The 24,126-nt window shown below is 48.3% G+C and overlaps 1 protein-coding gene across 1 annotated transcript in view; it reads left to right on the top strand.

The window, feature by feature from the left end:
* Positions 1-15,187: 15,187 nt before the first annotated feature.
* AP3B2 (adaptor related protein complex 3 subunit beta 2) overlaps positions 15,188-24,126 on the top strand; it is a 36,866-nt gene continuing 27,927 nt past the window's right edge. The window contains exons 1-11 of the mRNA XM_063314093.1: positions 15,188-15,401; positions 15,435-15,481; positions 18,009-18,084; positions 18,508-18,582; positions 19,673-19,768; positions 19,989-20,149; positions 20,905-20,971; positions 21,511-21,693; positions 22,486-22,662; positions 23,305-23,402; positions 23,918-23,972. Of these exons, the coding sequence (XP_063170163.1) occupies positions 15,222-15,401; positions 15,435-15,481; positions 18,009-18,084; positions 18,508-18,582; positions 19,673-19,768; positions 19,989-20,149; positions 20,905-20,971; positions 21,511-21,693; positions 22,486-22,662; positions 23,305-23,402; positions 23,918-23,972 (1,215 nt within the window). The 5' untranslated portion in view covers positions 15,188-15,221. The remainder of the gene's footprint in view (positions 15,402-15,434; positions 15,482-18,008; positions 18,085-18,507; positions 18,583-19,672; positions 19,769-19,988; positions 20,150-20,904; positions 20,972-21,510; positions 21,694-22,485; positions 22,663-23,304; positions 23,403-23,917; positions 23,973-24,126) is intronic.

Genomic DNA, 24,126 nt, shown 5'->3' with positions numbered 1-24,126 from the left:
CTGCTGCTGCACATCAGCCTGCCCTGACACCTGTCCATTCAGGGTGACCTATAAAAGAGGTCATTATTTGGAGTGGGATCTAACTTGGGGAAACGCATATTGGCTTGTGAGTCTCTTGGCTCTAATTCCCTGCCCCAGCTTTTACCTCTGTCTTTGCTTTACTTCTGATGGCTGTATTTGCCTAAGCCCTGAACTCTGATCACCTTATTTTGGAAGTTATCCAAGGTAGTGACCTGTAGGCCATCAGTCTGAACTTGCAGTGAGCCTTCATCTGGGGATGGAATACAATTTTAGGATTGGTCGCTCTGCTGTTTCCACTCCACCTCCTGTATGAGGTTTTGTAAATACTGATTATGTCTTTCCTTGATGCTCTTGTCCTCCAAACTAGTTTTGTCTCACTATTGCAACTGTTTCTCATAGGATTCTCATTGGGTTCCACAGTAAAAGCCACGATCCTCTCTCTGCAATATTAAATGTGAAGACCTCAGGTTCATAAGACCGCATGTAGTGTTAGATGTTCCTCAAGCACCTTGTTGCCCTGTCCCCCAAGGTCATTTCCACATGCCATTACAACTACCATGCCAAAGTGAACCTTTAACCCTTTATTTTTGTAATCGTAATCATGGGTGCCCTCCATCAAATGAGGAAGGGCAATCTTCGATGACTTCCAGGTGCTACATGGGAGCCTGAGAGGACCTCATTTCCCGTGAGACTTTTTTCCCCCGCGTTGCTGTCCCACCGCCTGCCTCGCCACGCGTCTCAGAGCAGGCGGGGAGCATTTCCCGCCGGCTGGTCGGGGTCGGTATTGTCCTCTTCCCCCCAGTAAGCGTCCCAGCCCTCTTTCGGTGTCGCTGTGGCCACGGTCATTCGGCGGTGAGGCGGCGGCCCCGGGTTGGGTGGTTTGGGGCTAATTTTCGGGGTGGGCTTGGGCGCGCTGGTCGGCGGTCGGTTGGCGAAGCAATCCGCCGTCTTGTGCCCTAATTTGCCACACCTCCCGCAGGGCTCCCGGTTGAACTTCTTTTTTGGGTATATGGGGCCGGCCATCCCCCCGTGTGGTGCGGGTACCTTTTTCCCGGCATCGTTTGTGTCTTCCGTGGTTGTCATGAGGAAGGTGCGGTGCGCGTGTTCGGCTTTCCCCGCGAGGTGGATCCACCCGTGTAACGTTTCTGGGTCGTCGCGGTAGAGGGCCCATTGGAGAACGTCGCGGTTGAGCCCCCTTTTGAAGATTTCCAGCAGGGTGGTCTCGGACCAGTCGCTGACCTTCCCCGCGAGGGCTTTGAACTCCAGGGCGTAGTCAGGGACCGTGCGGGTGCCCTGTTTAAGTCTTTGGAGTGCGCTTTTCGCCCGTACTTTGGCTAGGGGGTCTTCGAAGTAGTTTTTCATCTCTTTGATGAAAGCAGGGAAGGTGGCGAGGGCGGGGGAGCTGGACTCGTACAGTTGGACGTACCAGTCCGTGGTCTTGGAGTTTGATCGCCACGGCGGCGATCTTGTCGGCCTCGGAGTCATAGGAGTGTCCGTGCCTCCCCATGAACTCCCTAGCGTTGGTCACAAAAAACGAGAGTTTTGTGGGGGTCCCATCGAAGAAGATGGGGAAGTCCTTTGGGGCCCGGGCGTTTTGTGCGGCCCCGCCTCTCGCTTCTCGGGGTGTGGTGTCGGCCGCCTGTGCCGTCTGCTGGCCCTCCGCTGGCCCGTGTGGGTTCGATGCTTCGCTCGGGGTGTGGGCTTGTGCGGGGACGTCGTTGGGTGGCGCGGGGGGCATAAGCGCCTGGAGCATGGTCCGGAGTTCCGTCAGCTGAGCCCGCATGGCCGCGAGTTCAGCTCGTGCCTCCTCGTCCACAGCCCGCGCCGCCGCTGGGGCCGGTTCCGTTGGCGCGTCCTCGGGGGTGGGTTGCCGGCGGGGTTCATCGTCCCTCTGCCGCGGGTCCGCTTCCTCCGCCGTCTGATGGGTGTCTCCGTCGTCCTCCTCCGTGTTGAGCGCCGTGGGGCTGTCGCTCCACGCCCGTTGCTGGGGTGCGATGTGGGGCGCGGGGTCCTCCGCTGGTTTCGGAAGTCGTGCTGCTCCCTCCCGCGGTCGGGTTGCCTCCGTCGCCATCTCCCCTTGGGGTTGGAGCTGAGGCTCGGGTCGGGTGGGGTGGGCGTCCATGGCTCCGGGAGTCCGCGGTGCCTCTGGCCTTGGTCGGTCCTCCTCTGTCTCTTGCCGCGCGGCTCGCCCTCCTTGTCCGCGCCGTTCCGGCCTCATCTTGCTGGTCATCTCGCCGTCTACTCCTCCCGCGGCTCGTTGTCGTCCGGTGGGGCTCGGCGAGGCTGAGTTTATGACTCTCAGCTTTATGTCATGCGCTGCCTCCCTCTGAATAACATTCAGACACTGGTTTGCGAATCAGGCTCTGGTTTATTGCAGGGCAGGTACAGCGTTGGTAGAAAAAAGCTGAGAGTGACAGGAGCGCGCCGGTGCGGGGTTTAAATACCCCGCGCCGGTCACCGCCCCCTCGCTCACGGTCACGTCACCCCCCTTTGTCCCATGCGTTGCCCTGCCGGTGGGTGAGGGTTTCCGGGATCGCCCATCATCAGGTTTCCATTCCTCTGCTGATTGCTTTCAGCTGGGCGATCCCCGTTGTATTGCCGCTGATGGCTTGGGTGGCTCCGTGATCCGTTTGGCTATTGTTTGTTGGCCGTTAGTCGTTGTGGGTTGATGGCTACTTAACTTGTACCCCTTCCCCTATTTCCTTGTCATTGTCATGTGTGCCATTGCGCTGATGACTTTAGCTCAACGGCACTCATGACACCCAGTTGGATGGAGCTGGGATATTTATCTCTCCCAATCCTTTCTACCCATGTCTGCCCTCCTTTCCTTATGGCTGTGGAGATGAAAAGTAAAATGGAGGGAGAAAGTTGGAATTCCTAGAAGAACCCTGTTTTGTAGGGCCAGGCTAGGACTTAGTCTCTGTTCCAGCATACCCACCTCATTTCCATTCAAACAACAAGCAGACTAGTTCAGCCCAAAACAGGACTCTTCGTGGCTAAAGCTAATTTATCCTGCTGATGAGATTTGCATAAAGCATTAACTCCTCCCCTCTCCCAACCCAGTGGAGTGCATTGATCAGACAGGGCTAAGATGTCTCCTGAATAGTTGAGATTATTTACAAATTCAGCTTTGTATCAATTCATAACTTCATCGGTCTGTATCAAGGAATAATTTTTCAATCATTAGCTCCTCTTGGGAGTCTCCCTCTATATTCCTAGATGATTCACAAGCAATTTACTTCCCAAAAGATGTGGTCAGGTTGGAAGGGGTGACATTCATAACCCAAGTGCACTTTCCCCCCCTATATATTACAGAAAATCTTCAGGAGTCTGGTAGCACCTTTTCTGATTAACCCATTTTATTAAACACATAAGTTTTGTGAGCTGCAGCTCGCTTCATCAAATGCATAGGTGGCATTGAGGATTTTGTGATCTGCAAACTCAACACCTTGGCAAAGACAACTCAAAGCCAAGGAATTTGGATGCTCCCTCTTAATCTCTCACAGTCCTGAGCTCCACCTGCTTGCAAACAGCATTAGCGTTTATTTCCAAAAGCTAAAGCTGTCAAATCTCAAAATGTGCTAGGCTGTCAGATTGAGTGTTACTGTCATAACCTGTTACGTAACTGTCACTGACATGGAGGAGAAGAAAGAGTGGAGGAGAAGGACGAGGATCAACCCTGAACTAAATGCTGGTGTCAGCACTTTGGAGACAAAGGAGGCACTCTATATATACTCCAGCTTAATTCCATGAGATCTGTGGCTCTTGATAGAGATGAAATATGACTTTCAGTATAATATAACTGTAGGATCCCATCAACCTTCCAGCTTGAGAAGGACTTTTCTGATTATTAAACTTCCTTTTTAAAGACCCTGATAGAACAGGAGTTGTTCAAAAAAAAGACTGATTTTAGGAAGACCCCTGACTGAATCTTGCACTATTTCTTGTACATTACAATGCTGACCTTGTGCCTTGCTAATATCTGTGCATCACCTATCTCAGTTTCCAGCTATGGCCCTACATCTTCCTTGAACTACATTTAAGGCCTCCTGACTCTGGCCCAGCTCCCAAAATGGAACCTCTGGAGAGACAATCATCATGCCCATGGCAAAAGAAGGGTGGTGGGTCAATTCATAGAAAAGTTAGCTGTTGCTTCCAATCCCTTTGAAGAAAGAGCTTAAATTCACTGAGATCATTACAAACATCAAGAGATTCTCGTTCCTTGTAGTATTCTGGTAGAGTCACAGGACTGGATGATGTGAAGTGGACCAACTGTTTCTCCTGTGCTGGCGTTAACTGCTTTGGCCATGCTGGCTAGTGATTATGAGAGGATGTATCTAGAAGACATCAAATTGGGGAAGGCTAATCTAAAAGGAGTAATGGGGCAGTGAAAACTTAGATATTTATTGTTAAGCAGCAATACATGCCTGTGTCACATCTGGGCTTGTTGAATGGAGGAAATTGTTCCAGAAGATAGGGCAAGAAACCAGAGTAATAGCAGTAATTGTAATAATTAAATTCCAAGGAAAGAGATCTTGGTTGGAAAGCAGAATAAAATTCCTAATGGAAAAAAAATGTAAACCAATGGAACAGACTCCCTTGGCATGTGGTGGGATCTCCTTCATTGGAAGTGTTTAACAGAGGCTGGATAGCCACCTGATGGATGCTGTAGTGGTGGATTCCTACGCTGGGCACAGAGTTGGACTACTAACATTATCTCCATGGTCAGTCCCTGACCCTCACATCCTATGATTCTCTGAAAGCACATTTCAAAGAGACAGGACTGCCTTCACACATCTTCTGAAAGTAGCTAGTAACCTCTCTCTGACTTCTGAAGAGATGGCCTCATTCTCCCTAAGGGATGGATGTGGATTCAAGAGTGCTGCAAAAATTCTGCTGGTAAAATCTCTCCTGCTAAATTCCTCTCCTTACTGGGGAAAACTTCACAAAGTCAGCTTCAGCTTGTTCCATGGCTGACGAAAAGAAGTGGAATCTATTTCCAAGAAAGCAGCCTTTGGAAAGATCTAGATTGGTCCCAGTTTCCTCTTTTGAACCTGGGTTCAAAACAGCAAGTCTCCCCTTGAGAGAGATGCTGATTTGGATACTTTCTCTCCATGTTGGTCTTGCATTGAGAAAAAGCCTGCTCTCCAGTGGGGATTTGGGGGAGCGGGGTGGGGAGGGATGGTGGATTAGTTTGGCCCACCATCTGTCATTAGGCCAATAATCACTGCCTGAAGCCAATCCAATTGTCATTGAAGTATTTAAATAATAAGGCTATTCTTTGCCCCTCCAAAATCATTTAGTTAACACCATTAAGCAGAGAGACTTACAGTGAAGTAATCTGGGAAGGCAAAAATGCAAGCAGTGCAATAGGAAAGTCAAATGACTGGACTGCACGTGGCATGTCTCTCTCCCTCTTCCTCATGTGCCTTTTAGTAGAAAAATAATAATAAGGGACAATTTTCTTGAAGTGCGGCTGTATCAAGGTCTGCTCAAGCTCACACTCTAACCCTGGCTGAAGATTGCCAGCGATACCTTAGGGAGATCGGGATTCTAATAGCAACCACAATGTCTTCACACATGTGGTGGCGTCACTGCACAAAAGGCGGAATTGAATTTTTGATAGTGAAATACAACACCAACAAAATGCAATACCATCCCAAAAGGATAAATAATGGTTACACAGGTATATTATGATAGTCATATATATCACGAGAAACAACTTCTTCCTAGCTTGAGTCCCACTTGTTTGCACATCGTCCACATGTCAAAGCCATCAATGCATGATTCAGCAAGGGGTTTGTTCTTCAGCCACCTTGCCACAGAGCCTGGTGCTGTTTCAGAGCTGAGAGGGAGTGACACCCGACCAGCCTCCAGGCCTAAGGGAGGACTAAAACGCCTGGGTCTACTCATCCCTACTCAAGACAGTTGACAGTTATCTTCAATGCCTTTTGATCCTGAACTGGTAAGCCTTCCAATGGACCTACCAGGTACCAATAAATAAAAAAAGGCATGCGATGCACAAACTGCAAGCCCCAAATCCTCTTCAAAAGGCAGGACTCAAACAACGCCCTCATCCTAGAAACGTCTTCCCAAAATCTTGCTGCAGCAACATTTAGCCTTCCATCCCAGTCTGCCTAAAGGAAGCAGGCGAAGCAGCAACATGGCAGAAGCTGTCCCACCATGAGCGAAGATTCATGGAGGGAACTCGGCTAGGAATTTGCCTTCACTACGAGAAAGAATTTCACGGTAATGCCTTTTCTTTGGCAGAATTTCTTGGCCAAACTCTAGCGCCGGCAAAACAGCTTTGCTGCACCTTTTACCTGAAGACTATTTTAAAAAATGCAAAGCCCTTTTAAAAAATGTTCACTGGCTTCTTAAACTTTTAATCCTATCTGTTACTCAACAGTAGTTGTTTTTGTTTACTAATTGTAGACTATTAAAATTAACAATGGTAATGGGGCCTCCATTTGAGTAAGTACAAAAGAGCAAATTGAGCTTCCTCTTCCTCTACAACATGGCCACGACCTCTCAGTGACCTCCACCTGGACGATGGATTGCCTGGCTCCCGTTTCACAAGTAATTAGGTTTCCCAGAGAGCCAGGAATTTTTTTCCTTGCTCTGCAACCGGAGTTTGCTTTCAGGCATTTTCAGTGGGGTGTCCTCCTTTCCATGGTTGGTAGCCAAAAGAAGGGTGAGGACAGGGACTGTCACTTTTGCTCCTGAGATCATTGGCAGTCAAAGACAAAGGCACTTGTGATGCCTTCCATGCATGGAATTAAAGTTTAATGCTGTCCCAGGCATGACCAAGTTCCTGAAGGCAAAGGGCAGCCTTTCTGCAGCTCCACTTTTGACTGCCTAGTGGAGCCTTGTACGATGCCAATGGTCTATTGTCCTTGCAGCTGGGAGGCAGCAAAGGATTTTACCGAGCTTTCTGGTAGACTGTTACATGCAGAAGATCCCAAGTATGGCCCAGGCAGGGCAACTTCAACCCATCTGATCTTGGTGAACCATGGGGCTCTTGATTTCTCATTCTTGGTCATGCCGGTGAGACTGATGAGAGTTGGAATTCAGCATTGGGGGTCACATGCCAACAGCCATGCTGGCTGAGAATCCAGAAAGCAGTAAACCCAAGGGTCTGGAAATTGCTGGATTTGAGAAAGTTGTTGTAAGTAGCCCTGACCTAGAATCCAGCCACCTCTGTTCCCGTTTTGTGTCGTGATCAGCTAAAGCCATTTGCTTGACTGCCTCAACATAACAAAGCAAGATGAGTCTCAAGCCACTTAAGTAGGTCAGGAAAGGACTTTCACTTTTACCTGCATTTATTAATCTCACAAGAGCCAGTTAGGTGTTGTGGTTAAGGCACCAGGCTAGAAACCAGGAGACCCTCAGTTCTAGTCCTGCCTTAGGCATGAAGCCGGCTGGGTGACTTCGGGCCAGTCAGTTTCTCTCAGTGCTAGGAAGGAGGCAATGGCAAACCACTTATCTTGCCAATCCCTGAGAATCCCACAAGAACAGCAAATAAAAAAAAGGGGGGTGCCGCTCCCTCTGCTGTTTTAATTGGAAATTGCCATAACTATTGGATTTGCACTGTGCATGTGTTCCAATCACAAATTTCAGAGATGTATATTTGGGTCAACTTGGGCAAGGAAGTGCAGCCTGGACCTCTCAGATTATTTTTTTCTGATTGGTACATTCACATATATAATAGATAATAATATATATTATAATATAATATAATAACAAAATGAGATGGCTCCATTGTCTGTAAGATCTGATGCTCTCTCCTTGCCTTTTACTGTAAATCATATATTATAGTTTTTAATGGTTGATTGTTTTTTATATTGCTATCCTATAGATTCTTATTGTAAGCCGCCCAGAGTCACCGTCTGTGAGATGGGTGGCTATATAAATATGATAAATTAAATAATATAATATAATAATCACTGCTGACATATTTGTGCTTCAGACGTTGTGGGCCGAAGACTGTACCCAGAACACCTACATGTAACAAAAACGGCAGCTTGAAATCAGCAATACAATCGTAGAAACAGCAGTTTGAAAGCATGGCTGAATTGCCCTTGGACAAGGCAACATTTTTAGTAACGGACACCCCGAAACAAATTTAATTTTTAAATGAGAGCCAACCAGTTTCCCAAGTGGACCCAAATAGCTGATTGTCTGATCTACTCAGAAGCTACTTTTCCTAGGATGATGCTAAACAGTGCCATGGGAAACTGCCCAAGTGTCTGCCTTTTTGTTTAATAACTTTATTCCTATAAGTCAGTACATACAAAGGGGTATATCCTCTAGTTCTCTTCAGTCAGTAATAGAAAAGGGTTTTGTATCTGAAAGGCCTTTAATAGGAAAAGCAGTTGTGCATTTCTGGGGTCGGGATGAATGACCCTTGGGACCTTCTGCCCACGCGATCCATAAAGCAAACCAAATGGAAAAAGGCGACAAAAACCCCACGTATTCTCCTCCGTGCCTCGCAGGCAACATTCCGGTGGAGGGTGGGAAGCTGGTCCCACCCGCGGCCCTTTCAAAACGAGGGCCGGCTCGGCTCTTGCCTGTCGCCCAAAGCGGTTCGCAACGAGACTGTCCAAGCACTCGCTCCGCGCGACGAAGGTGCCCGTCGCGGCTTGCGGAACAAGCCCCCTCGGGCTGCCGGGTTGCCACGCCGCCCCCAGCCTTCAGACCCGGTTTACGGTCCGCCGCAGGGAGCCCCTCGCGCCGGCCTGCCCCTTTAAGGGGCGGGGAGGCGCTTCCCAGCCGGGCTGCACCAGCCGCTCCCCCGCGCCGTGACATCAGCCGCATCCAGAGCCGCTGCCGGGGCGCGCCGCCGTCCCCCGTTCGGAGGCGCTCCCGGCCAGGCCCGGCGCGGCGCGGCCAGGCGGCCCTCCTCCGCCCCGCAGCCATGTCCACCGGCCAAGCCTACAGCGAGGAGAAGGGCGGCTCGTCCAGCCTCGGGGAGCCGGAGTACGGGCACGATCCGGCCAGCGGGGGGATCTTCTCCTCGGATTACAAAAGGTGGGGCTGCTCCCGGGGTGGGAGGGCAGCGCCGCCAGCCTCAAGCTCGTTCCGGGAACGGCCTCTGCCGGCGCCCTCCTGGGCGGACGGGGGCCCAACGTTGCAAACCCCGGCCGTGCAAAGGCTCGCCTCGCCTCGGAGGAGAGCGGGGGCTGCTCCCCCGCTTCCCCGCTAATGGCTCCCCGCTTTGCAAAGGATGGCCCAGATTTTTCGCTGCTCCCTGGCGCGGCTCTAGACTCTCCTCCTCCCTCTCGAGGATGACGCCAGGAGCCTCCGAGCCAATCTCGGCCAGAAGCTGCCCGCCAGGAAAGGTGGTGCGGCAGCTAGAAAGGGGGCTGCCCCCCTTCCGCTAAAGATCCCGGGCGGGGAAGGCGGGGGGGCTTTTGTGGTTATGCACTGCCTGGATGGAAGGTCCCTAGCTGACCTTGGCTGATCGTGAAAAGGCCAAACAGGTCAGACCCTGTTAGTGTTGGATGGGAGACCACCAGGAATCTCTAGGATAGGCTGGGAAGTCAAGAAAAACATTTTGGAATGAGGCAGGAGCAAACAGCTGCCAAAGAGCTTCATTGCTGGGTCTGTAGGAATGGCAGAAACCATGTTAGATTCAAAGGACATTTTTAAAAACTTAATATGTATCTAATCTGATTTTTATACTGAGTAGGGAGATTCTGGGCAGTCCAGAAGTTTAATAAATCAAGAAATATACTCTTCTCTCCCCCTCACCCTTTCAGCTCAAGGGCAACTTGTCTTTTTAATCTTGTCCTTTTTTCTCTTCTACCTGGACAGGAGCTAGCAATTTCCATCCCATTCTGTGTTTGAGCCTCCAACTCAGGGTTGCTTGTAGCATTTCTATTCCCTCTTTCCTCCAAATTGCTGGGGGCAATACTTGAAGTGCTCCACCCTCCAATATTATCCTCAGTGATCCTGAAAGGTGGATTGGGAAGAATGAGAACAGCTGGCCCAACATTTCCTAATTAGATATTTGGCTAATCCTAGCTTGGAGGCTAGAATTCCCAGCTAGCCATTGGAGCATGCTGTTTGTCTGCTAGTGGGGATTCTGGGAAGTGTAGTCCAAGTGTATCTGCAAGGCACAAGGTTGGGGGAGGTTGACCCACAGCTTTGGGGGAGAGAAGGAGAGTTGGAATTTCCTGTTGGATTTAATGGATAGTGCCATTCCACAAATGTTCTTGGGTGGCATTTGCACCTCCTCTGGAGAAGCATGATTTTTATCTTGGCGCTGCATCACAGCTTTGTATTTATAAGATTTCTGCACTGGTTGTCATTAATTTTTGTGAGAGTAGAAGCTGAGATGTATTCTGCCTAGGATACTGGCTGGGAACGAGCCTTTCGATGAGTTTATTTGGTGGAGAGAAACCTGTGCAGGTGATAGTTCTGTGACTTCTCCCAGCATCGCTAGAAGCATTTTTAGCTTGGAATAAAAAAAACAAAAACCCTGTCTTTTACAGCTCTCTGGATCAAAGTATCTGGGAAAAAAAATGACACTTTGATCCCAGCTGAAAAAACAATCACGAAACTCTAATCGTACAGCTGGCTGGGCAGATGGGGCAAATCCGTATAGCTTTGACGGTATATGGAGACATATCGAGATCTAAACTACGGTTTATGGCTTATCATGTCTTATGAACCCAGCCTGTGTTGGCTTATTCAGCAAACCATGCCCTAGCCCCATGTGGGAACTCAGCCGATACACCACATATCAGTTATTTGGGATGTCGTGCAACAGCGCTATGGTCTGATAGTTCAGGGAAAACATGGCGGAATGAACAGGAAGGCAGGGGTATACCTGTGTTGGTAGAGACAGTCTCTGAGGGCACAGGCTTTTCCCCATACATGTGAACAGGGCCATGTGGTCCTGGATCTGAAAGCCAAACAACCCCCTTGGTACCCAATTCAGCCTAATACTGGGATCTGTAGTGATTCTCTAATCAGGGTCAACGCAGGCTATTTCTACTATCCTTAAAAATCTTTCTGAACCTTTTTCCAGGATGGAGAAAGCATCCTAATATCTTTGGATAAAGATATATATTATTTATATAAATAAAGGCTAAATCAGATCAGATTATCTCTGCACCTAGCCCAGTATTGCCTGCCTGTTGAAAGCAGCTCCTTAAAGGTTTCATGCCAAAATGAGCTTTTCCCATTATGCGCTCTCTGTTTTTCTTCCTTTGATAGGGATCCACTGCATGCGAAGCAGGACATCTTCCATGAGTTGGTTAGCAATGACCCACATGCATTGGAATGTTTTGTTTTGTTTTGTTTTTTTGTTTTGATTTGTTTTTGAATCCATAAGGACTAGAAACTTGTGGGCATTTTTAAATGAAAGTTGGGCTTTTCTGAGGATACTGAATTCTTCTGCCAATACAAATCTTGTATTTTTGTGGTAGGATGCATTAAAGGTGGGAAACTATTGTTATAATTTTGAGGCATACAGCACATGTTATTTGATTGTCAATTTGCATGTGTGTCTGCTTGGTTGGGCAGTTATAAACATATTGCCTGTTTGTGTTCTGCCGTGAAAACATCAGCTTCTCAATAGTTCTGTAATCTGTGTTTGCTTATCTAGTAGAGATAAGTTTTGCTCAACTGGGCATTGGCCAAGTGCATTGGCCTTCTGCTCCTGATCACCTTCTCCATCAAAGGAGACATGCTGTTGTTGAGGGAGCTGGTGGCTGGGGATTCTGGGAATTGAAGTCCACACATCTTAAAGTTGCCAAGGTTGAGAAATGCTGCCTTAGAGACAGGACTGTACATACAATCTCCCCACTTCTGTGTTGCCTCTGCCTTGGTACATTGGACAGCTCCCTGCTCCTTGGACGGATGAAGGCAGCTTTCCCTTTCTCCCCGTTCCTGCTCTTGATGCAAGACCAAAGGAATTCATGATTGCAGTGACTTCTGATCCCTCCTGCAGGGAGGGGGCACCTTCAGCCCCTTTCTAGTTTGTGTTCTTTACATGGAAACTGTTCTGTCAGCTCTCCCAGGTAAACCAGACAGGAAACATGACCAGATGAGCTAATTCTACTTTATTGTAAGGCTACATTGACAGAATCTAGCAAGTCTGAAAGTACAGATCTCCCACCTTCCCTGTTTACTGCCTGATCCTTAGGGCGGGTCCTTCCTTCCTAAATTTCTCTCTCTGGCCGTTACTCTGTTGCAGGCTCCTCCCCCTTTTATCTGATTGTTCCCTAGATGGCATCTCTTCCCCCGTCTTCCATGGTCACCCCCACATTCCATCACACATTCCTTCAACCTAAGAAAGCAATGGCATGCAATTTGGTTTGGAAACAAGGAGTGCACAGGGAGATGCTCAGAGGGAGATGGAGCCTGGCTTGTTGGAACAGTCCATGCTTGGTGTGCCTCAGTAGAAAGATGAAACTGAAGCAACTGGAAAGGTTTCTCATTCTGGGCATGATAAACATGAAGGCTGGAGTCTCACTTTAGGCCTTTGCTTAACCATGATTTCCTGAATGGGCCACAATTGGGTGGCTTGTCCAATATGCTCTGTCCTAAATCAAGGCCTATCATGGCCTATCATTTCCCTCTGTGCTAAGCTCAGCTCAATGAGCTGAGTGTCATCCATAAAACAAGCACCAAGCTTTTGGAAGAATGGAAAATGAAATATGGATGGATGAAGTAGTAATGAAAATCTGTGCCAACTAAGGTGGCTGCTTTTTTTGCCTGGAGTTCTTGCATCCAAATGCAGGGCAGGTGATGAGGCATGAATTGTGATGCCATTGAGCACCTGACACAAGGATATCACCTGGATGGTGGTGTCATGATGGACAGGATGAGATTCTGACATCAATGTCATGGATGCCTTTGAATGTTGGTAGTTTCTCAAGTCATTTGTTTTAAAACTGGGGGGATGCCCCCCAACACTCCTACTCTTCCATGGGCAAGATATAATGTATTTAGCCTGTCGTCCTATAGCACAGGTGGACAATTTGGTGGTAGCCCTTTGGCGCCCTTATGTAGCATCCAGTCATGGTCTTGACCTCCTCTTGTTCCTGGTTTCACCCCTAATTTTGTATCATTTATTCTTCCCCTCAGGTGCCTCAGAAATACACTAAATGTATTTCTTTTGTCCACTCTTCTCTCACTCCGGGGCAACGCGAGGCCACCTGAAGCCCCGGAGCTGTCCTTGGTCCTGAACCTTTTGCGTTTGTCGTTTTTTTTTGCTGCAGGCTCCGAGGCTGAAAACCAGCCAGGCGGTTTCTTGCCATTTTGGTGCAAGAAAAACATGAGAACAGAAGGTTCTACCTTAAAGAAAGCTTGACATAGTTTAGAAAACAAGACAACAAAAGGCAGTGACCCCAACTTAGAAAAATAAATAGAAATCCTTGCCTGTATGCAAAATAGTGTCACAGGCCTTTGGCTGTGGTTGGCTTAATTATGGTTTCTTGATTACAGTTGTCTAAGTTCAGGGAATATGCTAAGCGACAGAGAAGCAAACCACATTATGGGTTATAGAGTTGTGCAGATGTGGCTACTGCTTCATTGTTCAGCCAATATGGCCCCTGCTCCCAAACTGCTAGGTGCAGCTGAGACCTCTGAAAGATTAACTGTGGGAAAAATCTCCTAGAGGTAGGAAAGTTGATGGGGAAGAAATTGAGGTTTGCTACCAGGACTTGCTCCCAGATAACAACAATCCTCTTTACATGTCAGCCCTACAAGGTAGACAAGATGAGGAAACTGGCTTCATAAGAAGATTAGAATTAAACTCTGTTGAGAAAGGTTATAGCAGCTTTTCTCAACCTTAGCAACTTTAAGATATGGGGACTTCAGCTTCCCATGCTGGCTGAGGAATTCTGGGAGTTGAAGTCCCCATATCTTAAAGTTGCCATGGTTGAGAAATACTGGGCAGTAGTAACAGACTCTTGCAAGTGTGGTTGTGTTTTCTCTTCGCTTCCTCTTATACCCCACTGAGTCAGGGGGAAGCTAGACCAAACCTCTTCCTGATAGACCATCTCCTTTCACTGGGCTTGAGGCAGGTTTCTGCTCTCTTGTTTCTGCAACAGGCTCTGAATATTCCCTCCCAGGCCATCTTCATGGCTCTACACACCACAAGCGAGAAGAAGTCCCAGTGAACCCAATGGGTTTATTTCAGAGGGGGCTGCTTTGCACTGTAAGTGCATTTTTAAGAGTTGCTTCAGCACCAGGGACATCCACAGGGAGGGGTCAAAAAAGTCAAGATGGTGGCTGTGGTTGTGCGACATAACACACATGAAAAAGGGGCAGCAGTTTGACTGCACAGTCACAGCCTCCATCTTGATATTTTTCATCTCTCCACCCACCCATGCCCCTGCTTTAGAATGCCTAAGGCTTGCCAGGGAACTACCACTCCCATAATCCCAACCAGCATGGCCTTTACATCACAAAGGCTTATTTGGGGTGGAAATCTATCTATGTGGTCGCTAGGAGTTGGAAATGACTTGATGGCGTTCGATCAATCAATCAACAATTTAAAAGAAATTGGGCCACTTAGAGCTGTTAGTTCTTGTGTGCACGTGCCTTTTGGGACACCGTACGTAGAAGTTGTTGGGAGATGCGGGTTCAAGTTCTCACTGGCCCATTAAGCTCAGGGGTTAATTTGGGGTTGCTTTCTATCACTCATCCTAGCCTACCTCACAGGGCTGTTGTAACAATTTTAAAAGGGGGAGGAAAGGAAATCATTCGATTCCTCACACCATCCGACCTGTTTCCAGTAGAACCGGAAAGGACGGGCGGGAATTAGCTTCTCCCGGTCCGCAAAGCCCGAACGCGCCTTCGGCTTCCCCTCGCGGAAGCTGCGCCCGGGGACGGGCTGCGGGCGGGGCAGCTGCTCCCTGGGCCGCCAGGTGGCGCTGCGCCCACCGCCTTCCCGGCGGCGGCGGGGCCCGGCGGCCGCGGCGTCTGGTTTCAGGGGCGCCGCGAGCCAGCGGGGGCGGCCCTCGGCCGGCGGGCTGCGAGCGGAGTGGCTGGCGGCTACCAGAAGCCCCGCCCGCGCCCGGGCCAGCCAGCCAGGCCGCGGGAGCGGCGGACCTGCTAACGTGGCTGGCGGGCTGGGCGGCTGACCCGGCGGCGGCGACCGCGCCAGCACCGGCCACTGCGGCCGTCTCGGCGTCTGGGTCGGGACCTGCTCCGGGGAGCCCGCGCGCCCTCCAGCCGCGGCGATGCAGAAGCTGCTGCAGCAGCTGCCCGCCGGCGCAGCCCACTTGGTCAAGGCGCAGCCGGCGGGGACGGAGGAGGCCAAGAGCCCCGTGCTGGTGCCCGATGGCGTGCCGCAGGCGTGGTACCGCACGCTGGAAGGCGACGAGCTGAGGCTGCTGAAGGGCCCCGACCCGGAGGCCGCCGTCGCCGCCCCCGCCACCCCCGCGGGGCAGCAGCAGCATCAGGAGCGCAGCCTGGAGGGCAGCGTGGCGCAGCCGCTCCGGTAGGGCAGGGGTCCAGGGAGGGGCTCAGGGGACTGCCGGCTCTCTCCCCCACTCTCCGCCCAGGTACGGGATCAACGAGCTGGTGTTTGATACCACTCGGTTCTGGGTTGCCTTCTCAGGACAAGGTGGACCCGGGCCTGCTCACTCACCCCCATTTTAGACTACTTGTGGTCAGTTACATTGGGCGTGGTGTGGGCCCAGAAGGCAGGGTTAATAGGGTGAACCCTGGCTCAGCTGGGTCCTGGTTAGGGTGTTTTGTGAAACTAGCCATACTGGAGGGATTCAGGTTGGTTGTGAGAATTTGAAGAAAGGGGTTAAGTAACTGAAAGTGTGCCATGCAAATGCTGCTGAGGGTTGAGTTCACCTTAACTTAGACTGTTCAAGACCTGGTAGCTGCCTTGGCAGAAAAATGCCAAGATGGGTTAGTGTTAGCCTGAGTTAATCTGGTCACAGCTTTGTACAAATGTAGTCGGCGGTTCAGTCGCATTGCCGAAACCCAGAAAAGAGATTAATTCAGCCAGTGGGAAAGTAGCTACTGGCTTGAGAATGCTAAAGCTGAGAATGTTTGGTAAATCAGGGGGTTGTGTTCGTTCAGCAAAGCATGGCTTAACCCCTTGTGCATAATGGAATGCAAGAAAACAAAACTTGCTGGGTTTGCGTTTTAACATAGGGTCTGGAGAGAGGCAGGGTAATCTGGTAAAATGAAAATCTGATTCATAGGGTAATTCCTTAAACCAGAAAATCCAGAGTGTTGCTGCAATTCCATGTCCCCTTGCTGAAGCCCCCGCTGAACAGGGTGGCGTATTTCCAAGTTAAGAGGCAGAGGGCTGTCCCCTTTACGTCTTTCGTCAGTCAGGTTCGCCCTGTAATCAGTCATGGCTTGTTTAATCATGGTCTGTTTCTGTCATTGTTCACCATGTGAACTTGGCCATTGTGGTTCCTAAAACATGGTTGAGGGTTTAGACACACTGGTGTGTGGACCTAGCCTAGAGCTGTCAGTGTTGCAGACGTTGTGTGTGCGTTCCTGCGAGGGGAATCATGTCCAATTATTCTAAGTCAATCAATCATATAAAGAAAAGGCATGTTGGTTTATAATTTTCTAAACAAAAGGTTCCATTTTGAGAGGCGGGACAGTCTCTTCTGAGATATAATTTTATAGTATTATTTCACTCCCCTTCCCTTTGCTGTCTGCCGTATTGGTGGGGCTAATCTGGGGGTTGACGGGCTGCAGTTTCATCTTGATGTCTGTTGAGTGCATTCAAACATGCAAAGGATACCTTGACTGGCTTGGCTGTTACTTATCAGAGCTTGGAGCAAGATGTAGCAATGTGACAAACATGGTTTAAGTGTAGTTTATGGAATCAACTCTTGGCTGGATTTGCACCTTCTGCTGAGCTGTGAATCAGGCTGGGTGCTTGCAGCCTGCTCAGTCACAGTGAAGCGAGCCATATTCTGACTTTGTGCTACATTTCTCAGTGGCAGGACCTTCTCACTTTCTTGCTGCTCCAGATGAATTTGCAATGGGATAAATATTTCACAGCCCTCTGTGGGATTGGATTGCTTTGGTGTAAACAACTCTCTGAGATCAAATTCATCCCCCTCCTGCCTTTGCCAATGGCTCCTCTCCAGATGGTGTGACCGATTTCTCAACCTTGCAGCTTGAAGATGTGTGGACTTCAACTCCCAGAATTCCCCAGCCAGCAAGGCTGAGGGTACTGAGCTACCCTCTTCTCCTTTATCTTCTCTCTGCCATGTTTAGGAGTCTCTTGTGGCAACCGCAGATTGAAGAAACAGTGGTTGGGTTCACATTGCCGTAAGCCCCAATATGCATGGGTGGGGACTGAGGAAGGTCTATGAACCCAGCCATCATGTTCTGTGAGTCACGGCTTGTACTGTAGCTCAGCCTTCTGGCACATGGAACAAAGCATGGCTCTGCATGACTGAACCCTGCTCATTGTTGTGTTCACGCATTGAACTCAGCGATGGTTGGTTGACTAAACCATGATTAGTTGGATTCAGGTAACCCTAAGCTAAAATCTGAGCAAACCACATGATGGCTTAGGGCAGTGTGCAAACCCAATCGAAAGATTAGACTTCTTTGTTGGGAAGAAGAAAAGGGCTGGATTCTCTTATGGACAGAATAGTCAGTGACCTGTCATCATCTCCATTAAGCCTGAATATGCTGCCGTGTTGTGATTTTTTGTTTTTTGTTTTCAACCAGTGAAATAGTATCTTTGGAAGGTGGCCAGCAATTGACCAGTTTTCTATTGCGTTGCGTTTCAGCATAGGCATCCTTTTTCCAGGCTTGCTTTAGTTTAGAATTTGGGACTTGATCTCTCCTCCTCCTTCCCTTCCATCTGCTTTTCTGGCCTCTAGCTCCCTCCATCGGGTTGGACCATAACTCCCAGTTCATCCGAGGTGAGAATTCAGGGCCCTGGAGTCTACCACGTCCAGAGGATGCTGGGCCAAGTACCGCAGGACTCCCATGGTTTGAATTCCTGCAATGGTCTCTGTGTTTCTTTGCAGACATGATGATCTGAAGGAGATGTTAGACAGCAACAAGGACTCGTTGAAGCTGGAAGCTATGAAGAGGATTGTGGCGGTGAGTGTCTCTTCAGTGCTGGAGCATTTGCTTAGGATGCTCTCTCTTCTCTGATTGCAGGATGATGCTCCAAACCCCAGCTTGAGTTCTTTCCTTCTGTTTAAGGAGTCCAAGACCCAGCATCCTCTCCCCTCTGGTTTGAGGGAGTAGTGTAAAAGTTGTCCTTTCTCTTTTAACATCTCCACCGAAGGCCAGCCCTTTGGGATTGCTTCCTTGTCAAGAAAACATGTTCTCTTGAGGTTTTGTGAACAGGCTGTTGTGGCTAATGGTGGCTGAGATAAGTAAAGTGTGACATCTCACCCCTTCTGTATTGAGAGGGGGAGGATACCATTCCATGGAGAGTCCAAAAACGTGGTGATGGAAGGTCTCTATGGGACAAACGTTCTCTGCTAACTACCCCATGGCTGCTTCTCCTGCCCCCAGATGATCGCTCGAGGCAAGAATGCGTCAGATCTCTTTCCAGCCGTGGTCAAAAACGTGGCTTGCAAGAATATAGAGGTAAGCCATCATGGGCATACATATTGCACTTAACTAAAATTAGGTGATTTGTTGGAACTGATTATGTTCTGTGACTCCAGTCATGTGGTTAGCAAACTGTGATTTATGGCCTAGTGCAACATGCAAACTTAGCCAAGGGAAACCAGCTAAGGGTGTTGCTCTGCTGAAGATGCTTATAATTTTTTGATGGACTGGAGCAGGGATGGATAACCAGATGCACTTCAGGTTTTGGGATTGTAACTCCTATCTATCCCAGCCCATGGCAACATACAGGAAGAGCTGCTATCTAAAATATCTGGAGGGCACCAAGTTGCCTCTCCCTGGCTTAAGTAATAAGTAATGAAAGGACTTTTGGAAAACATTGTTTTTGGAGTAAAGGTTGCTATAACATACATGCTAATGCTGCTCTAGACTTCAAGTTCAAACCAGGAAGCAATGGCCTTGGTCCAAATCTCTGCTTAGTCCTGTGGATTGCCTTAGCTGAGCATAACGAGACCCTTGTTTCGCCCAATCAGTAAAAACACTGGCTGCCTTATGTAATTAAAATAAACCAATCAGCACACTATTGCCATGTGCTTTCCCAGCTCTTTTGACGAGTTGCTTCCCTGCTGGTTTTTAACCAATACATTCAAAATGGTTTATGATTGAAAACCATCTAATGGATATAACTGGGAAAGGGAAAAGAACAGGAAAAAGGAGAAGGAAGCTGAGAAAATGTGTTGACTGTGTAGGACTTTGGAACGAGTCCTATCATTTCATAATGAGGAATCAAGTCTGGCTGCAGATTAGAATGGTTATAGAAAGGCTGCAAGTTGATAGGTACAGAACTGGCTCTTAGTATATTTACTGCTCAGTGCTATAATAATAATAACCACCCTAACCCTGTGCAACATGAATTATGGGGAAAGGATGTCAATGCCATCGGGCAGCAAAGTGATTTGAGCCAGCCCTGTATGTAACAATGGAAATAATTTGGGGAGACAAAATGGGGACTATGGAGAAGGCCAAGGGGAAGGGTTGATACTTGGGGAAGCAAAACAGAGGCCAGATTCTCAGTTCAGGCCTGACCATTGTGCCATTTCTCTGCCAGGTGAAGAAGTTGGTCTACGTCTACCTCGTCCGGTATGCAGAAGAACAGCAAGATTTGGCCTTGTTATCAATCTCTACTTTCCAACGAGGTCTCAAGGTTGGCCATTGCGATATTCAGAGGGCAATCACTATTGTGGTTCATGTACCAATTATGGGAACAGGAATGGAATGGGATTGACCACTGGAGGTCATTACCTCAGTCTTCAACATATCTGAGCTTTACCTGTGCCCTGGTCAAAGGGTGGGGGCTAGAAATCTTCCCAGCTGGGCAGAGTATTTGCCTTGAAGGTCTCTCCCCAATTTTTTCTTGGCTCCAGGATCCCAATCAGCTGATTCGAGCCAGCGCCCTCCGGGTCCTCTCCAGCATCCGCGTCCCCATCATTGTCCCCATCATGATGCTGGCCATCAAGGAGGCGGCATCGGATATGTCTCCGTATGTGCGCAAAACTGCAGCACATGCCATTCCTAAGCTGTACAGGTAAGAGTGACCTGGGCAGAACCATGGCTTGGTTGTGCCAATCCAAACTAATTCCTGTTGAGAGATTTGGCCTGCAGTGGTGCAAATCCAATATCTTTTGAGGATCCTTGAGATCTAATCAGTTAGATATAAGTGCTAAAGCAATTGACCAAGAGGTTGCCTTACAGATGTTAAATACTATATTACAGTGTGCTTTGCTCACACCTTTTTGCCCTCCTGTTTGCACAGGGGTGTGCAACATTGTTGGCTCAGGGCCATGTTTGCTTTTTGAATAGTATGCTGAGAGCTGCCTTCTAACAGCACAATAGAACAAGGCCAGATAGGCAGGCAGGGTAAAAGCTAAATAAATAGGCTAAATTAAATAAATTCATTTTTGCTAAATTCAGTTAATCCAATTTCCCAATGTATTTAATGATTTTCTCCTTCTGTTGGAAGAAATTTGAGAAAACCCTGGAGTGCCTGTCAAAATTTTTGAGGGTGTCATGTGGTCCTAGAGTTTAGAAGTCGGTTTTTGTGCCTTAAATATGCACGTGCACACACACCACACATACATACAGACGTGTTTGTGTGTGAAAGAAGGGATGAAGCTGGCGTTTGAATTTCAAACAGTGAAGCATTTGAAAGTGTATCTGTCTTCATCTCAAGGACCAAACTAAGCCCCAAATGAAGTAAATCACATTATGATAGAGCACAGTGTGTTGACTCAGCCCCTAGAAAAGGTTTAGCTACCAATTGGCTTTGTCTGTTCCTTGCAGCCTTGATTCAGACCAGAAGGACCAGTTAATTGAGGTCATTGAGAAGCTGCTGGCGGATAAGACTACGGTGAGTAAGATGGTCTCTGGAGGGTTTGGAGATGAGGGAAGGAAACTGAGAAAGAAAAGTGAACTTGCAAAATGCCTCAGGAATGCCATCTTGTAGATCAGTGTTTCTCAACCTTGGTGACTTTAAGTTGTGTGGACTTCAACTCCCAGAATTCCCCAGCATGCTGGCTAGGGAATCCTGGCAGCTGAAGTCCACACACCTTAACGTTGCTGAGGCTGAGTATGACTGTTGTAGATTAACAGATTGCACAAGTGATACTGTTTGGATCATCAGGTGCCTGATAATAATCCATAAAATCTCTTGCTTCGTTTTTTGCTTTCTGGGTGCTACGGGGGTTTGAAGAAGGGTGGACAAATATGCAGGACTGAAACCTTTTTTAAAAAGGGATTTACTGTCAGTCTGTGTTCTTTAATACGGCCAAGAAAGAGCCTTCTCACAGTTGAAGAATCCTATGAAAAACAGTTGCTTCTCAGCTCTGTAAATCTGGACAGTCTCTTAATTTGTGAACTGTGTTCCCCTCTTCTTGTCATCTTGCCCAGTTGGTGGCTGGAAGCGTCGTGATGGCCTTCGAGGAGGTCTGCCCAGAGCGCATTGACCTTATTCACAAGAATTACCGCAAGCTGTGCAACCTGCTGATCGATGTGGAGGAATGGGGCCAGGTGGTGATCATTAACATGCTGACCCGCTATGCCCGCACCCAGTTCCTCAGCCCCAACCTGAACGTGAGTCAAGGAGCAGATGAGATAGGATCCCGTCTATGAGGTCCTTTCACAGCTCCCTGAATGGGATGCGATCCTTTACCCAAGCATAGTTCTCACAGACTTCTCTTTAGCAAGATTTATTGAGGTGGAAGGGGTACGGTGCAAGAACCCCAGCAAGGGAACATCTTTTCAGTTTAGAGCCAATATATCTCAGAGCGTATATTAGGGTGGAAATGGTCTGAGTCCCTTTTTCAGACACTGACAGCGCATTGCAGGGGAAGTTACGGAGAAATCCGCAACCTGTTGTTTACATATTTTTGCCTGAATCTTTATCAGTTAAACAACCAACCATTATCCTGTCAGTGTGACCAGTAGAGCCAGAGATACTGGCTGTGGAACTTGGAGCATCCAAATTTCCGGGACATGCTACCTCCTTCAGTAGAACCTGGCCCAACAGAGCTCCTTGCTGTATTCTTAGAACAGGATGTCCCAGGTCATACTATTGTAGATGTTAAACTTGGCTAGAACAATACTGAGTTGTTTGTGATTCCAAGAAACATAATTGTCTTTGCATACTGTGTGATTCAGGCCATCACACTGAACCAAAATGCCATTTATTTGTTCTTGGGTGTAGCTTATTATGTGAAACAAGCCATTTTATTTGACAATCAGGTTTATGGCTTAACTGCTATGTGAATCCAGCTAAGTAGCGGTGTAGAGTAGTTTAGAAGTTGTTCATGCTGCTTGCAGGATGGGAGAAGGAAGAGGCCCACTTTCCCCACCTCAAAAGCCTTGTTGTTTTCTGATGGACAGGAGTCCCTTCTGGAGGACAGTGCTGAGAAAACCTTCTATGGGTCCGAAGAAGAAGATGCCAAAGATGACAAGGCCAAGTCAGCCCCCTTGGCAAAGCGCAAGCCTTACGTGATGGATCCTGACCACCGCTTACTCCTGCGTAACACCAAACCCCTGCTGCAAAGCCGCAATGCTGCGGTGAGCCCTTCCCCAGGGGTGTGGAGGGGAAGCTTGCCCTGAAAATAAGGAAGCTCCCTCCCTTGTCTTGTGGTCACCAAAATGGGCACAAAGAAGAAGGGGAGAAAGACCTGCCCTTTGCAAGGGCATCCTCTGCATTCATGCCCAAGTGAGGTGGGCAGTTACCTGGACTTGAAGGTCGTGCCGTCTGTGTGGCGTAACAGTGGCTGCACTCAGAAAAGTGGGCAGGGACAATAGGAAAGGGGTGGAGCTAGGTGGACCCAGGTGAAAATATTTTTTCCAGCCTTCAGTGTCCCAAAGTGAAACTTGACCTTAAGTCTGTGAAAATGGACCGTTGTCTGGCCGGCAACCCTTACCGTGAATGTTGATAGCTGTGGCACAAGTTTCAGGCATTGCATAAGATCTGTGGGCAGGAAGGACAGATGATTTATGGGTTTTCCACTCCTATGCAGAGGTTTTTTTTTCTTGCCAGTCTGCTCTCCACCCCAGATTCCTTGCATTTTGTTATTTTTGGCACTCTACATCCAGTTCGTTCTTCTTTATGGCCTTATGCCATCTCATGTTGGTGAATACAGCAAGCAGATAAACATCTCTTGGTTGTTCTACTGGTTTGTGACACAAGTCACCCTCTCTGTTTTTCAGGTGGTGATGTCAGTGGCTCAGCTCTATTTCCACCTTGCACCTAAGGCTGAAGTTGGTGTCATTGCTAAGGCCCTGGTGCGTCTCCTGAGGAGCCACAGGTCTGCAGATGCTTCCTTCCCATTCTCTGTAATTCCAGGGCCTCTTTCTTTTCCTGTTCTTCCAGCAAAGTGACTGAATTAGGGCATTTCTGCCAGTTTCCAACAACTCCTGATTATGTCTTGTTTTGTCTAGATGTTTTAGGACCTGGATGTGGTCTTTAGAAAGGGACAAAACGTTGCGGTGTAAGATGCTTCTTTTCAATGTCCCAGGCAGTTGTGGCCTTTTTTCCATCAAGTTCCATTCCATTCGCTCTTTTCCTTTTTCCATTTCCACCTCCCCAAACTGTACTGATTAATTCAGGTTTTATCAGTTATAGCTTTCTGTTTAATAAGTCTTTCTCAAACTGGTACCTTCCTCAGGCATAGATATTATAACTCCTAGCTGCTGGCCAGAAATGGGAGTTGTAATCCCATCACTTCTGGAGAACTCTTGCTTGAGGAAAGCTAATGTTCACCAAAATTCTTGTAAAAACTAAGGCTAATTAATCCTTCCTTCCTTCCTTCCTTCCTTGCAGTGAGGTACAATATGTGGTGCTTCAGAATGTGGCCACCATGTCCATCAAGCGTAGGGTGAGTGCCCCTTTCCTTTTTCAGGTGGGAATTATTCATGTGGCCCACTGCAAATGTGGTCCAAGTTTTCTGGAGGTCTGGAGGTCTGTCACATTGCACTTATTTAATATCAACCAGAATTTCTTCCCATTTATCAGGAAGCAGTATGTATGTG

The sequence above is a fragment of the Candoia aspera genome, chromosome 13, assembly GCF_035149785.1.
Source record: "Candoia aspera isolate rCanAsp1 chromosome 13, rCanAsp1.hap2, whole genome shotgun sequence".
Taxonomy (NCBI): domain Eukaryota; kingdom Metazoa; phylum Chordata; class Lepidosauria; order Squamata; family Boidae; genus Candoia; species Candoia aspera.
This window is presented reverse-complemented; position numbering and strand designations above follow the sequence as displayed.